The sequence below is a fragment of the Gymnogyps californianus genome, chromosome 1 (genome assembly GCF_018139145.2).
Source record: "Gymnogyps californianus isolate 813 chromosome 1, ASM1813914v2, whole genome shotgun sequence".
NCBI classification, from domain to species: Eukaryota; Metazoa; Chordata; class Aves; order Accipitriformes; family Cathartidae; genus Gymnogyps; species Gymnogyps californianus.
In genome coordinates this window covers 46,388,378-46,402,455 of record NC_059471.1, presented here as the reverse complement: position 1 = coordinate 46,402,455, position 14,078 = coordinate 46,388,378, and the positions used below count along the sequence as shown (strand labels likewise).

At 43.5% G+C, this 14,078-nt stretch overlaps 1 protein-coding gene across 1 annotated transcript; it reads right to left on the bottom strand.

The window, feature by feature from the left end:
- Nucleotides 1-463: 463 nt before the first annotated feature.
- ACOD1 (aconitate decarboxylase 1) lies at nucleotides 464-7,887 on the bottom strand. Its single transcript, XM_050911219.1, has 5 exons — nucleotides 7,876-7,887; nucleotides 6,331-6,492; nucleotides 5,125-5,214; nucleotides 2,920-3,125; nucleotides 464-2,056 (listed from the first exon to the last, which is right to left on the bottom strand). Exons 1-5 carry the CDS (start codon nucleotides 7,885-7,887, stop codon nucleotides 1,102-1,104), a joined length of 1,425 nt encoding a protein of 474 aa, XP_050767176.1. The 3' UTR covers nucleotides 464-1,101.
- Nucleotides 7,888-14,078: the final 6,191 nt, after the last annotated feature.

Genomic DNA, 14,078 nt, shown 5'->3' with positions numbered 1-14,078 from the left:
GAAATAATTTGAGGTTTAGTTAGTAAAATGTATTAGCTTTATTTTGTTATTTTTTGCATACATAGTTTAGTGCCCTAAGGAAGGTACGTTTAATATATGTTAGAACACGTACTTTGATGTTGCAAAGGTTGTCAGCCTCTCTTAGAAGCACAATCTGGCAAGGCTTTGTACTCCTGAAGGAACTAAAAATTCCCAGAATTCATTATCAAGGTAAGTCGATTGTCACTGTGGTCACTTAATTGTCTCCATGTAGGAAGCATTCTGATGCTCACAGGTCTCCGTCAGTCATAACGAGCGTACTGTAGCCCATGCTTTGCAGCGCGTGAAGTAATCTAAATGTGTCATTGCTAATGAGCGCTAATCATGTCTTGGTGAGCGAGTGCATTGTAACTGGAGCAGGAATACAGCAGGAACAAACCTGTACCACAGAGCAGCCAAAAGCTGGAACTGGGAAATAACGGTTTTGTCACGAGGAGTGTTGAGTTGTCCCTCTTGCTCAGCAGCTGGTGTGATCAGGAAGGGCACTAACCTTTACCTCGTCAATGCAAGACCAATCGTTACAGCGAAGCCTGACATGTTGCAGAGTGTCAAGTGCTATTACTCTGTGCGCCGTGTTTATTTTAGCACAAACATCAAAGCTCAGAGGTAACAGGTGGCCTCTTCAAGGAGGCTTTAGAGCTAAATCTGCAGAAGTAAATATATAAAGGTTTTTATTCTCTGTCCTTCTCATAGTGATGTTTCTCATGGACACAGCATTTTCATACTCCTCCAGAATTTGGATTTCGTTGCAGAAGCAGAACGTACAGACATTTTTGGCAGAAGAGCAGGGAAATCTTTGTGTCGTGCGCAAGCAGTGCTTTGCCTTTAGAGGTATAAAGATAATTGAAGTCGACTGTGCCAGCAGAGGATCTTCTGTTCAGCCTGACTGAGCTGTGCACATAATCGCTAAATTATTTACTTAGTCAAAAACCACAGTATTGGACTGGGCATGGCTCTTGTGTTACAGGAGCCCTATTTAAAAGTGCTTGAGTCACTAAATAAGAGTTTGTCCTGAATTTTGTGGTTGCTTTGTGAACAGCGTCTAGCTGTCGGTTGGAACATTCAAAGGAAGCACAGCTTCTCTGAAAGCGCTCTAGATGACTGTCCTGATAAAAATGTACTTAATACAGAACAGTCCTCTACTTTTTCCAGATTGTACACGGTCTCTATAATGCCTTCTGCGGCTTCTGCAGGCAGGACGCTGGAGGCATTGCATTGAAACTTTTTCTCCAAGTCCTCCTTTTTCAGAGGTTTCCTCCAGTGCCCGTAGAATGTATCGCAGCGGTCGCTGATCGTGTTGCCGTCCTGAAGCACAACACTCACTTCGCAGTAGAGACTCTCAAAGCTAGGTGTGTTATCAGGAGGGTGCTCCAGCTGTGTTTTAGAGAGGAGCTCCCGCAAGGCTGGCCGGTGAACGTTCTCACTGGCGAAGGACTGGACCGACATGCTGCCATCCAGCAAAGCAGAGCATGCAACAAACTGGAAGGAGTGTCGAGCTTCATGCTCTGAGGTAGGGCTGGGTCTGTTCACATATTTGACCTCTGGGACTTTGAGAATGACTTTCTCAATTTTGTCAAGGGGGAGCAAGTTGTCACTGTTCTCCACGAGCTTTCTCCTAACAGAAGATGCTGCATCAGCCACCCAGTGCGTTCCAAGATGAGCAGGAAAGCGTTTGATGGCCACGTCTTGCTCGTCCAACAGCCAGGGATAGGACTGCAATGTTGGCAGAGTCTGTGGGTTGTAATCTGTATAAAAGGCACCTATCCCTGACTCCATGTCCAAGATCTGTTTGTTTCCTTGAAGGCCCTGTGATGCTAAGCAAGCTGCTTCCAGTCCGTGCTTGGCAGCATTGCCAACGTGGAGGGGCTTCGTTTGGGTTGCTGCGTTAGCCAGTGGGGCACCTGCATAGGAGGCAGCAATAGCCAAGGTGTTCTTACATTTCAGCTGGTCAAGAGCTAGCAGTTTAGCACAAGCTGCTGCACTCCCCATCGTACCGACCACAGTCGGTGGGTGAAACCTGAGAAAACAAAATCTCTTCATTACTATATTTCAAAAAGTCCCTTGAATTCACTATATACACAAGCTCCAATTTCCTTTCACTGCTGTGGAAGACGCACTGGACCATAAAGAAACATACATTCAGAATTCATGTGCGGTCCTAACAGAAAAAGTTGTCACTTTTCCACAGGAACAAGTTAAACTGGAATAGTACCGCTTACAACAGGTCTTCCTCAGAAAGCAACTGAAACATTAGAACTGCTCATAGTTCAAGGCACACTGAACAGAATAATGACAAAAGCATCACAGTTTATAGTCATCTATAAATTACCTGTAAATAATTTAGTCATCTATAAATTATACATATTGGGGGAGGCAAGTTTTGTTATTCTGAACCAGTTTTGCAGAATTGGTAGAAGAAACACACAGACAATAGCAAGAAGACATCTAGACCATCCCACACTTCAAGGCTTTCCCCTAAGCACACCCTGTCTTCTTGGGCTCTGCTCTGAGCCCACCGCCGGTGACTCCTTTCTTCCCAGAGCAAGCCACTGTTTGCAAATGAGGCATGATTGTATGTATTCATGAGAGCCTCTGCGTTAAACGTTGCCCTTTTGCTGCTGTTTTTAATTAATAGGAAGATCATCACCTCCTTTTTGTAAACTGATCGATGCTCTCAAAAAGAAATCTATTAGCTAAGCCATAAGGAGTCATGTAAGTGTATTTAGGTTTAAGATGAACCTTTCCTAAATTTCCAGATGAACAACATAGAGAATATGATTAACTGTGCCATTTGTTTTTTAAGTGGCATTTAATTACATCTATTAACACCGAGGGAAAAAACCTTCCACTCAACTTTCTACTTGAAGCATTTCCATGTACCTTTTTGGAATATTCCTGGCTTCGCTGGAGAAGCGCAGCAGCCTGCCTTGCACTTCGATTCCCACATTGAAAGCTAAGAGCAGATCGAGACCTGAGATTTTTTTCTTCTGAGGAAAGGCCTCCGAGAGTGCAATCACGGCGGGGAGCACAGCCCCGGATGGGTGTGTCGCTGGATGCCACGTGTCGTCAAAATCCATTGAGTGCACCTAATGGAAAGAGAAGCCTTGACTCATCATCAGAAATAAACTCTGACTTGGCAAGATTGGCTCAGTCAAATGAAACTACTGTAACTGGTATAAAAAAGGACTGAAGAACTAGACTTTCCTTAGAAAGCAAAACTTCAGAAGTCTTTCTTTTAAGACCTTTACTCCCAACATGGCTTGGTGAGAAGTGGCAGTGCAACTCAAATCTTGCCTCAGAGGAGTATAATTCTAATTCAAGTTGCACCAGTCTAGAACCAGTATGACAATGAATCTTCTTTCCTACAATAGGCTTTTGCTGCTTTAATTATACTGGTATAATTAAAGCAGCAGTTCTAGGTCCACCATATGAGTGGTGAATTTTCACTTCCCCCAAAACAGTATACAAACATAATGAAATTACTTCCCCAGTGCTGCAACTGATGCTGCCGTTAGGGCTCACACCATTAAAGCTGTAGCAGTCAAATCCATACAGCTAACTGAAAGCTGTAGCAGAACAACTTCTCTGGTACAACCATCCACAGGCAACAGGCACAAGCATACAAATGTAGATCAGACTTTAGCCTGAATTTTCAGCACATCAAAACAAGACCTGTCACACGAGGAACCAGACTTCCTGGGGTTGCTGGGAGTAGGAGAAAGTTACAGTCTTAAAACTGGGATGAGCTGCTTAGCCCTTGAGAGTATCCAGAGACATGCCTGCTCTTTCCCATGCCCAGAGCCCAGCTGCTCGGGAAGATTTTGGGCGTTCCCAGCATGGCATACGGCTGCTGTTCTGGTAGCAGACTGCTCCCAGCAGTGCACTTAGTGTTTGCAATGTATTGCTTGTCAGAAAACCCCCAAAGTTTTGAGAACACTTAAGGACTTGAGAGCATCAGGGACAGCATTTTCAATAACATAATAATACCTCAAAAGCTGAACTTTCACACCTGTTCACCTGTGTCTTACTTCAGAGCAAACTGGGAAGGTGGCCAGGCTCCCCAGTGCTCAGGTCTTGCCCCGGAATACTGGGAATATGCACTTCTGAGGACTGCGTTTCTGAACAGACAGAAGAAAATCCAGTCCCTGCCTTGAAAAACTTTGATGCAAACTGGGAAGATGCCATGCAGCGCAGGATAAGGAAAGTTGTGCCCAATACCCAGTAAGCTGCGTTCCTGGCGTCTTCAATAAGCACTTAGAATTGACCTGTGACTGCGATGTAAACTGAAATGACCACATACATGCTAACAGCCAGATTTGAACATCACATGGGCTACTAGGAGCTAAGAGGTACCAGATCTCATTTCCAAGGTAATTTCTCGACATTGTAAATGAGGCGTCAAATTGGACCTCTGATCTTGTTGTCACACTAATTTACATAGGCTTAATATTACCATTTCCTTGGTTAGTCACCTTCCCTAGTTTTGCATAATTGCCAAATTTGTCTACCCCACCTCTTGTGCATCTTTCTATTTCAAATGGTTTCAGCCTCAATCTGAATTAGACAAATGTCTTGGGAGTCATTTATTGCTTTAATGACAATGTATCCAAAATATATAATTGGCTTTTGCAAACTGCGTAACTGAAGATTAAATTGCCTTGTGATATTGTATGTGTGTATGTATATGTGCATCTGTCGATATTTGTGTTCTTCTGTAACTACACTTTGCCAGTTGGCATGAAATTTGGATCCCAGTGAAATCAGTGCGAGCTAGAGTACCTCTTTGCAATACGGCTGTAGAAAGGTAGTAACAAGCTGTAGAGTTCTGACCTTTGGAAACAGTCCCAAGTCCCACATTAAAGGTAAGGGATGCTGTTGAGTTGCATCAGATATATATTATACGTTGAGCTCGGTCTCATTGGAAGAAAGTTGAAGCACGTTAGGAGAACAGTCTAGGAAAGTTTTGTAGCAGGCTTCGGACAGAAGGATAAAGTAAACTAAGGTTTTAGGAGCCTTCTGTTCTCTCTAGAGCAAGAATGGCATCAATTAGTGTGATTTAAGAGCAAATAAAAGAGCATCCCTTACAGCCACTCCATTCACAAAAGCTGCATACAGAGGAGGTAGTCGGAAATCCAAGTGGCCCCAGATGGTACTGGATATGTCTGAGCTGTAGATCTGAAACAAATTGACATCAATTAATTCAAAGTCCTGAACCCAAGGATAAATGTGCACCAACCTCTGATGTAACCAAGATCAGACCATACCCTCTTGGGACCCAATTGTTCCCTTTCATGAGAAAAATATTGTTCTATCAGAAAGTATGAAAAGAAACTCAGTTTCCTGTTGGCTTATGTCAAGGGCTCTTTCCACCCAAACAGACCTCAGGGGGCAGGCCAACACCATCTGCCTGGCCATTCAATACCTTCACACAACCTCTGGCCATTGACGTCCCTTCTCACCGCCCATCGGCAGTTCCGTCAGGACTGTCATCTTCTTGTTGGGGAAGATCTCCAGTTAAAGGTTGTGGTTTTCTATGTTTTAGTAAGACCCTGGGTAAATGATATATGTCCTACTGATGCTGGTATCCCCATGCTGTAAAGGGCTCTGCTCTGTTCGTTTTGCTGTGCAGATCTTTTAGCCAATGAAGAGACCTTTATGGAATTAAAGAAAAGGGCAGAAACTACCATGGTTTGGGAAAGGAGGATCTCTGTGCAAAGAGACTTACTGGCACACAGAGCTCTGGAGCCTGAGTCCAACTAGCCAGGTCTGACCGATAAAACAGTGATCTAAACTCCTCCTCATTGATGTGCTCCTGTGTTGGAAAGGCTTCTCCTCAAGGTCAAGTACTCCTCTAGTTTAAGGAGAGCAAGACCAGAGGAGGAACATGACCAATGTACCTCAGACAACCATTATGTTTTATGGACTGGAAGTAACCCACTACTCTCCATTCCTTTAACACTCCTGTATTTTGGAAAGTCTAGTGTTAAGTGATGTTTGCTTTGCTGACGTTTTTAATAAAATCTCATAGGTGAAAGAAAGGAAAGGATTCTTAATTAACTGTGTTTGCCATGGCAGGTCTTAGCGTACAGTCTATTACACAGACTTTTTCTCATCCAGAGTTAAAAGTAACTTGAGCAATGAAGTTACCCTGTCTCCAGTGGGAAGAACACTGTGTCTCTCTTTTCCTCCCCAAAAGAATTTTACCGTGACAAAGTTTCCCCTTATAGCCCAAATTTTCCTTTGCTTTTCTTATAGCTAAACCTTAGGGTTTATGAATGTCAGATATCTTACCTTGCTGTACTGTGTCACTTTGTGGCAGACCTCAGTGCTGGTACCCAGAAGCCCCACTCCAAGAGTATCCAGAATCATTCGCTTGCTTCTCTGAATGACTTGGTCTGTCAAGTGGTTTGCATTCAAACCATGAATCACATTGGCAAAATTTCCTGTAATTGTCTGAGAGGGGGGGAAAAAAAGTAGATATTTCTCTTCCTTTAAATAAAACACTTTTTTTTTTTCCTTCTCTTTTTTTTGCTTTCAGTTTTGGGCTACTGCTTGGCATGCTGGCCATTTCTGTTGCCCTGCCCCTGCTTACATGATTTGCATCAGCAAAACTAAAGTTTGAATTCTTCCCCTTTTTATTCTCAGAAGTGCCACAGTGTTATTTATGTTTTATTTATACTTTCATCAGTGTCCTTGTCTGTTCTGTATTTCTGCTGCTTCCTCCCTGACTTGGGTCCTTGAGGGTAAGCACTACGGGTGATGTAACTCTGCAAGATATCTGTATCTATATCTATATCTATATCTATACACACACACGAACACACATAGATAAAACAAATAAATAGAAGCAAAACCCATCTGGCTTTCCATAGCACCTTCTTATTACTATTGAAATCAGTGGGAAAGTGGCATTTCAATCCAGTGCAGCCACTACCACACAATGAGGCAAGAGTTAATCTCCCCGAGTAGCAGAATTACTATCCCAAGTCTTGCTGAGCTTGGAGCTCAGTGGGAGATGGGACTTGGCAGCCCTGCCTTGCACCCACCGCTCCTGGCTCTCAGCTCCCATTGAATTCACGCTTAGCTGGACTCCCAACTTTTCTCCGAGACAAGATCTCACATCTTTGAAAAGCAGTGGCTCCTTGTTCCTGGCTCCTGCTGATCTGGGAATTATATTTCTAATTTTTTTTTGCTTTTCTATTGAGCATCGACCCATTATGCAAACTCAGCCTGCTTCTTCTTCGCTGATGGTCTTAGCTGCTCTTAATAGCTCTATTAGAAACTAATCTAGAACTTCCTTTCTCCAATCATTAGAAACTTCTCCCTGTAAAGGCATATATTATTTACAATCAGTCTATACACAGGCTTGCTTTTTTATATTGGCATTACTGAATATAGCTCTTCTCTCTCTTTGGAAATTGTCTCTTTCCATTTCCCCTCATCCTTCCCCTTCCTCTACTCCCCTGCACATATCCACACAAAGTGATGATATGTTCTCTTGGCCTTCATTTTGCTAAGTTAAACAAACCAAACTGTGCTGCTCTCTCCTTTATAATGCAGACTCACCCCTACTATGCTAGTAGCTTTTCATTGCGTTGTTCCAATTGGATTTCTCTTTTCTGGCAATGGTGACCAGTATTGTACCCATTATTTCAGACAAGTTCTCACTCAGCTTTGTACTAAAACATCAAGACTATCTTGAGGTACACAAGTCATTCAAAGCAGGTGAACCACACGTTCCATGGTGTGATGCATGCCTACTGAAACATATAGAGTGAGGATACAGAAGCTTAAACAGAAAAATGCATCTTACAGTGCCAAGAAACAAGATAGTACCTTTGCCCACATCTTGGAGGGATGGTGCGTGGTCCCAGAGAGATGCAGCAAACGAGTGGCAGCCAGTGAGCAGGGGAAATAATTGTCTCACTATTTATGTGTGTATGTCTGGAGTGGGGGAGGAAACATTAGGCCTTTTTTATTGCTCATCTTGTCCTGCCCATTTCCTGCTCTGCCTGGAAATGTTCCTTTTTCTTCACTTTCAACTTTCCTCTGACTAACTGTACTATAAACTGCTGGGACATGTGTGATAGGACTTTGCCAGTCACGTTCACATGTCTTGTAAATTGATATATGAGATATTTTATTACCAGGCGATAGACACTGATATATTAATTTGAGTGTCTTACATTTGGTAGCATGGAGAGGAGAGGTCATCAGGTGTGTCAGGCTGACCTTGGGGAACCACAGTAGGCCATGGGTAACTCTACTGGTTGGGAAAGCAATCAACCCAGTACTAGACTAAAGGATGGTAAAGGCTGTTTTAACTTAAACAATCTGTTGTTGGTTTGGTTTGGTTTTTTTCTTCTTTCACTATATGTCTCCTCTATAATACATACAATTCAGACATGGGAGATATGTGCCATAAGAATTTCAGACCATAAGTTGGATTGAGGCAGCTCTTGGCATTTAATAGTGTTTTAACAGCATGAATTGCTATGTGAGGCCATCGTTTCTGCTAGTAGGTTTTCTCAGGCAAAGGTGTGTTCTCTGAGGAAGGAGGTACTTCTCCCACCACCAGTTTAGGAATTTCACTTCTGTGGGAATCCCAGACTACTACAAGATAGTGAGTGAGAAATCCCTGCTCATCCCATCAGGAAGGGAGCAGACCCCAGAGGAGCATGAGTAGAGGCCCCTGAATAATTCCGAAGTGAAAAAGTAATGTATCTATCTCTGAAGTTTGGGAACCTCCTGGATTAGGGAACAAAGTATCAAGTCTTTTCAGAATTGCAGTCTTGCATTTCTATTCTTAAGTGCTCCCTAAAACTTTAGGAACCTCAGCCCTTTACTCAGCCTAGCCTCAAATAATTTTGTAAAGCTTTATCTAACTCCTGAGTGCTTCCAGGTAGAGACCAGCATGGGTCTACAGGTGAAGTTAAACATTGATTTGAGTGGCTCTAACTACTACTGAAAGGTCCTGTTTCAGGCTGCGTCCTCCCCCTGCTCCTGTCCCTGGACACATAGTCCTCCTCCTCCTCCTCGCGCTAGTGCTGATGCTGAGCAGACCCCTTTCTGAGCTGGTCCAGCCTGTCTCCAGAGCCAGCTTAGGGATTCTCAGCTGTCAGGCAAAACTGAGTTTCATTGTCTCAGAAATGCAAAATTAAATCTAGCAGCACAAGCAGAGGGAGAGAAAAGTAGGGCTAGCAGTATTCTGTGAAATTTTAGGAAGGCACAGGCAGGTAAAAAGAGATGGGAGGGGATCAGCTGTTCCCCAGCAAGCTCTAACCCAGACGTTTGCCTATTTTGCCTGTGCCTTGAGCCAGCTCTGCTTATGGATGTCATCTTCAGGTGCCTAACTCAATTCTGAAAATTGCACGGGGTAACAGAGTGCCTTAAATGATAGAAGCAGTAGTGTGCCTGTTCATGGATGTAGCCAAAGAGTGTGAGGCCCAGGACTCCTAAAACCCAGCCCTACAAACACATACATACTTCCGTACGGGCTAACCCGCATTATGTGCAGGCTCCGTTTAAAACCTTGTCCTGTCTTTCTCTTAAATATGAGCAGCTGTTCAGCACAGCTGCTAAACCTCTTCCCACACACATTTCTCTGTGAGTATACTACAGCTTCCTCACTCATGCATGTGTAATCTGCATCTACATAAAATATCCCAGCAGCATTTCCTAGTTCCTGGGTGAGATGTGGACTTTGGCCAAATCCTGACCCCATGGGGAGACAGAACCGAAATGTGCATCAGTGCTTCTTCCTTGTCTCCTCATTTCCACACTGAGGAAAACCTCAGAGGTAGTCTGGATGTGCTGAAGAATTACCTTTGGATGTGCTGAAGAATTACCTTTGGTGCTGATAAAATCCAGCCTATCTGACGGGATTGCTCACGTTGACAAGGTTGAAATGGTTAGAAAGGTTAATAGAAGGTTGTGCTATTAAACTGAAAAAGGGAAAGATTTTGTTAACTTTCACTTTTGTTCTTTCAGCTCATTCTTCCCTCCAGAAAAATGGAAGAAAATATCTAAATCACAGAACCACAGAATGACAGAGTAGCTGAGGTTGGAAGGGACCTTCAGAGATCATCTGGTCCAAACTGCCTGCTATAGCAGGGCCACACAGAGCAGGTTGCCCAGCACCGTGTCCAGTTGAGTTTTTAATATCTCCGAGGATGGAGACTCCACAGCCTCTCTGGGCAACTTGTGACAGTGTTTGACCACCAAAAAATTACATATTACATAAAAGATACTCAAACCCTAAAGTCAGTCCTCTTTCAGTCACCTTTTTCCTTTACCTTTGGGATATCATTTATAATCCCATTCTGTTTCTCATTTCTTCCTCCTCCTCAAGTGAGACTGAAGTGAAATTTGAACATCTCCTTGATCCCTCTGTGCTTCTGGATGGCACAAAGGAGACACAACAGCTCCACAGCCAGTTAAGGGGAATTTTCCTAACATAAGAAGCAATGTGGGACCCTTTTCATTTCCCCTGACAACTCAAATGGATGGAACAGTGAATACAGCTGAACAGCTGAAACATATGAGAAAAATATGCAGTAATGCAACTCCTGATTAATCTAATTTATTGCTCTAATGACTGCTCTAATACGGGTAGCATTATACTGGAAAGCCCACAATCAGAATGGGGAAAAAATGGCCCATAACCCTTTTTATCTCTAGAAGGCATAGTGTAGTGTCAACCTGTAGGACTGCATCCTCAGCCTGCATTATGCCTCAAAACAAGGTCTATACAACAGCTTACAATGTCTTATTTCCCCCCAAACACTTTGAAACACCTCTTACAGGAAAGAAGTGCAGAGGTCCAGCTGCCTTTAATCCCATGTCGAGACTCCAGAGTGAATTCAGATGGGAGCCAGAACTTGTGATGTGCCTTGCGATGTGATGCGTGGTCACATTTTGCTAGCTGATCTCAGATACGCAGTCACTTTCTTCTGTAACCTTGATTGCAGGACAGATGGTCCCATGCATTGCAATAGTAACAGGAGTACTATTATCTAAGGACTGAACTGAGATATTTTGAGAAAGTGACTTTTTTAAAAAAAGAATAAAGTGAAACTGTAAATGCACAAAATGAAATTGCTTGGGAGACCAATTTCCAAAATGTGGTCTGCAGACCTCAGAGTCAAGTGTACACTGTAGACTGGGAGGGAAAGGAAAGCAATATGATTATCACTGCAGGGGGAAGAGGCATCTATACGAAGTCCTGTACCTCCACAGGAGAATTCTTAGGGGTCTAAACAGAAGAAGGTTGAAAATCAGTGACTGAGAGTTTGGCACAGGCTGTCCACTCTGACAAAGGGAATCTGATGATTTCCTCTTCTTTGACACAATACACATGGTTCAGCAATTTGGTCAGACAATTTGGTAACCAGCGAGCACGATGGAAAGACAAAATGCATTCATCCAAATGCCATTTGCAACATCGTGTGCAGCTACAGTAACGAGCTGTGTTGATTACAGAACAAGGCTTTAGAAAACCAGTGCCCCACAGAGTCTATTTTCTCCTGCTGACATCATGTTTTTAAGCTGCTTTTTTCTTTCTTTTGCTTCCAGTTATTTTAGGCTAAACTCTGCCCACACCTGCAAGCTGTATGTTTGCAACTAAAAGCAGTTTTGGCCTTAGCCTTATGCTCCTTTTGTTCTAAAGAAATATAAAAAATTACAACAAAATACAGAGTCCAGGCTTCCTTTTCTCTAAGCCATCTTTTAAAATGTAACTTTGTTCATGGACTGTGCTAAGATGAGAAAATGGGAGGCACGTGCCAATGATGTGCTCTGTTTACAGAGCCTCTGCTTTTGCTGAGGGTCTGAAAACACCTTACAAGTGCAGGACCTGCTCCTTTTCCCTCTACTGGGATATTTTAAGTACAGTAAAGAGGTAAGAATCTCAGCAAATGGTCTGGAATAGGTGGCTTGATCTAAATCCTGTTAACAGCCCTACAGCCATAAATCTTGGGATCCCATAATTCTGCCACTATCATTATAGTCTCCTGTACCTCTTTTTCCCCAAGCCTACCTTCCTTTGTTCACCCCAACAGCAGTTACTGAGCCAGCCAGCAATAATACACAGCAAATGTAACAGGCAATGATTGCACCACAAAACATACAATTCTGGAAATTTCTAGCCTATAGTAGTTCTCTTACTCACTTGCACAACTAGTGACAATGGCAATGCAATCTCTGAGAAGTTACAACACCCTTGTTTCCTTTTTTCAAACTCCTCACAGCAAATCTTGGAAGTGCCAGGGCATATTCTGGTAAAGGTTGCTACGAGTCAACGCATCAGGTCTACATTACACTGTCTTTCTTGCCTTCATAAATTAGCAGTGCTATTCCTAAAGGCAAGTCCTTGCAGTTCATTTAAACTTGTAATGTAGATGCTGATTTGCTTAAATGAGTTGTAAGACAGAGGTACCAGACATAACTGGGATAATCATGTAGGATCTTATTCAAGACTGATCGATTGTTTCGGTATAGACGTACTGTGAACAGGGCTCAAGCTGCTCCACTAGTAGCAAAAGCATGTTTGAAGCCAAAGAGTATGTTGCTGAATGATTAGGCAAGACCCTTCAACATCGTTTATGGAGTAGCGTGAAGGGGCCTGAACTATAACAACACAAGAAGACACCGCAGTTCCATGAAATTCCTGTTGACCCAGTGTAAATTTTAGGGCTCACTCATACTATAGCCTTTACCTGCAATACTAGTGCCAGCATTCAGATGCTGACAGTGCAAGGGGCTACACTGTACCCGGCTGCCTCAGGTTCACAGCTCAGGAGGACGAGGTGTAGGGGAAGGTGACACAGCCAGCCCCAGTCCCCTGTGAATCGCCTCTGCACCCTGGGGTACCACCACTTCTCCCTGGGATGCCTTGCAGCCATGTTCCCAAAGATTTTCTTTATCCCACTGTAGCTTCCCACCCTATTTTCTAAAGAAATAAGGTTACCTGGACTAGTAGCAGGTGGCTGTAGGGTTTCTATATGACATGACCTCCAGTATGAATAATAGCAGCGGGTGTAGGAGATCACGTAGGTTTTCTGTACGGAAACCTTTGCCATAACTTCTCCTTGTTGATGGTTTTGGCAGCCTGGGGCAGCCTGTAGCACACATTGGTCTCTTAATCAAAGAGCAGTCATGATGTCTATATTAAGTGGCCAAAATGCAGCCAGATGTCATTACAGGACTTGTTCCACTTGGGGAGATGATAAAACTTGACTAGCATAAATTCAGGGTTTGATTAGCGGAGACCAAATTAGTGTAAGCGCATGTGAGGGATGTGGAAATTTTAATTAAATTACCAGCAGAACTCTGGTGGTGCAAACGAGGCATTAGTCGCTGTGCTGGGCTGCTGCATCGTACACGGAAAGGTACCCAGCAAAGTGACCCTCCTGATCATTTCAGAGTGAGCCCAGAGGTCAGGCTGTAACAGGTCCCAGCGAGCCTGTGGTGGCGGTCCAGCAGGGAGATGCGGTATCAAGATCTAGTATATGCCAAGCTTCAACATTAATTAAGGGATAAAACAGCCTCTCTGCATCTAAACTATTACTCAGGGATTTTGAACCCCTAGGAAATTGTCCGAGACGCCACTACAAACTTCTGTAAGCACTGGAAGGGCTAAAATAACACCTAAAGCATATACAGCAAGACCAGAATGAATAATAAAACATTCTCCTTCAAACAGAAACAGGCTTTGGGAGAAAAATTCACCTAATTTTGTGGGAGTCCGTCATTTACCTGTCAGGAACTGCAGAAGCACTTGAGACAGGTACTGGGAGACGCTGTGTGAGTTGGCAGAATTGTTCCTCCAGTTTTCACCACAGACGCTCGCTCTCCTCCTCTCAGCTTAGTCCCTCCCAAATATAAACCCTCTGGAAGGATTTAAACAATGAACTGTATTGCAAAAGCCACAGAGTACTTGTTGCTAATGGATTGCTCATTCTGCAAGCTTGTGCCATGGGTTGATTTCCCCCCCGCGCCCTTAATCGCTGGACTGCAACATCTGCTCAGACAATGTGCTC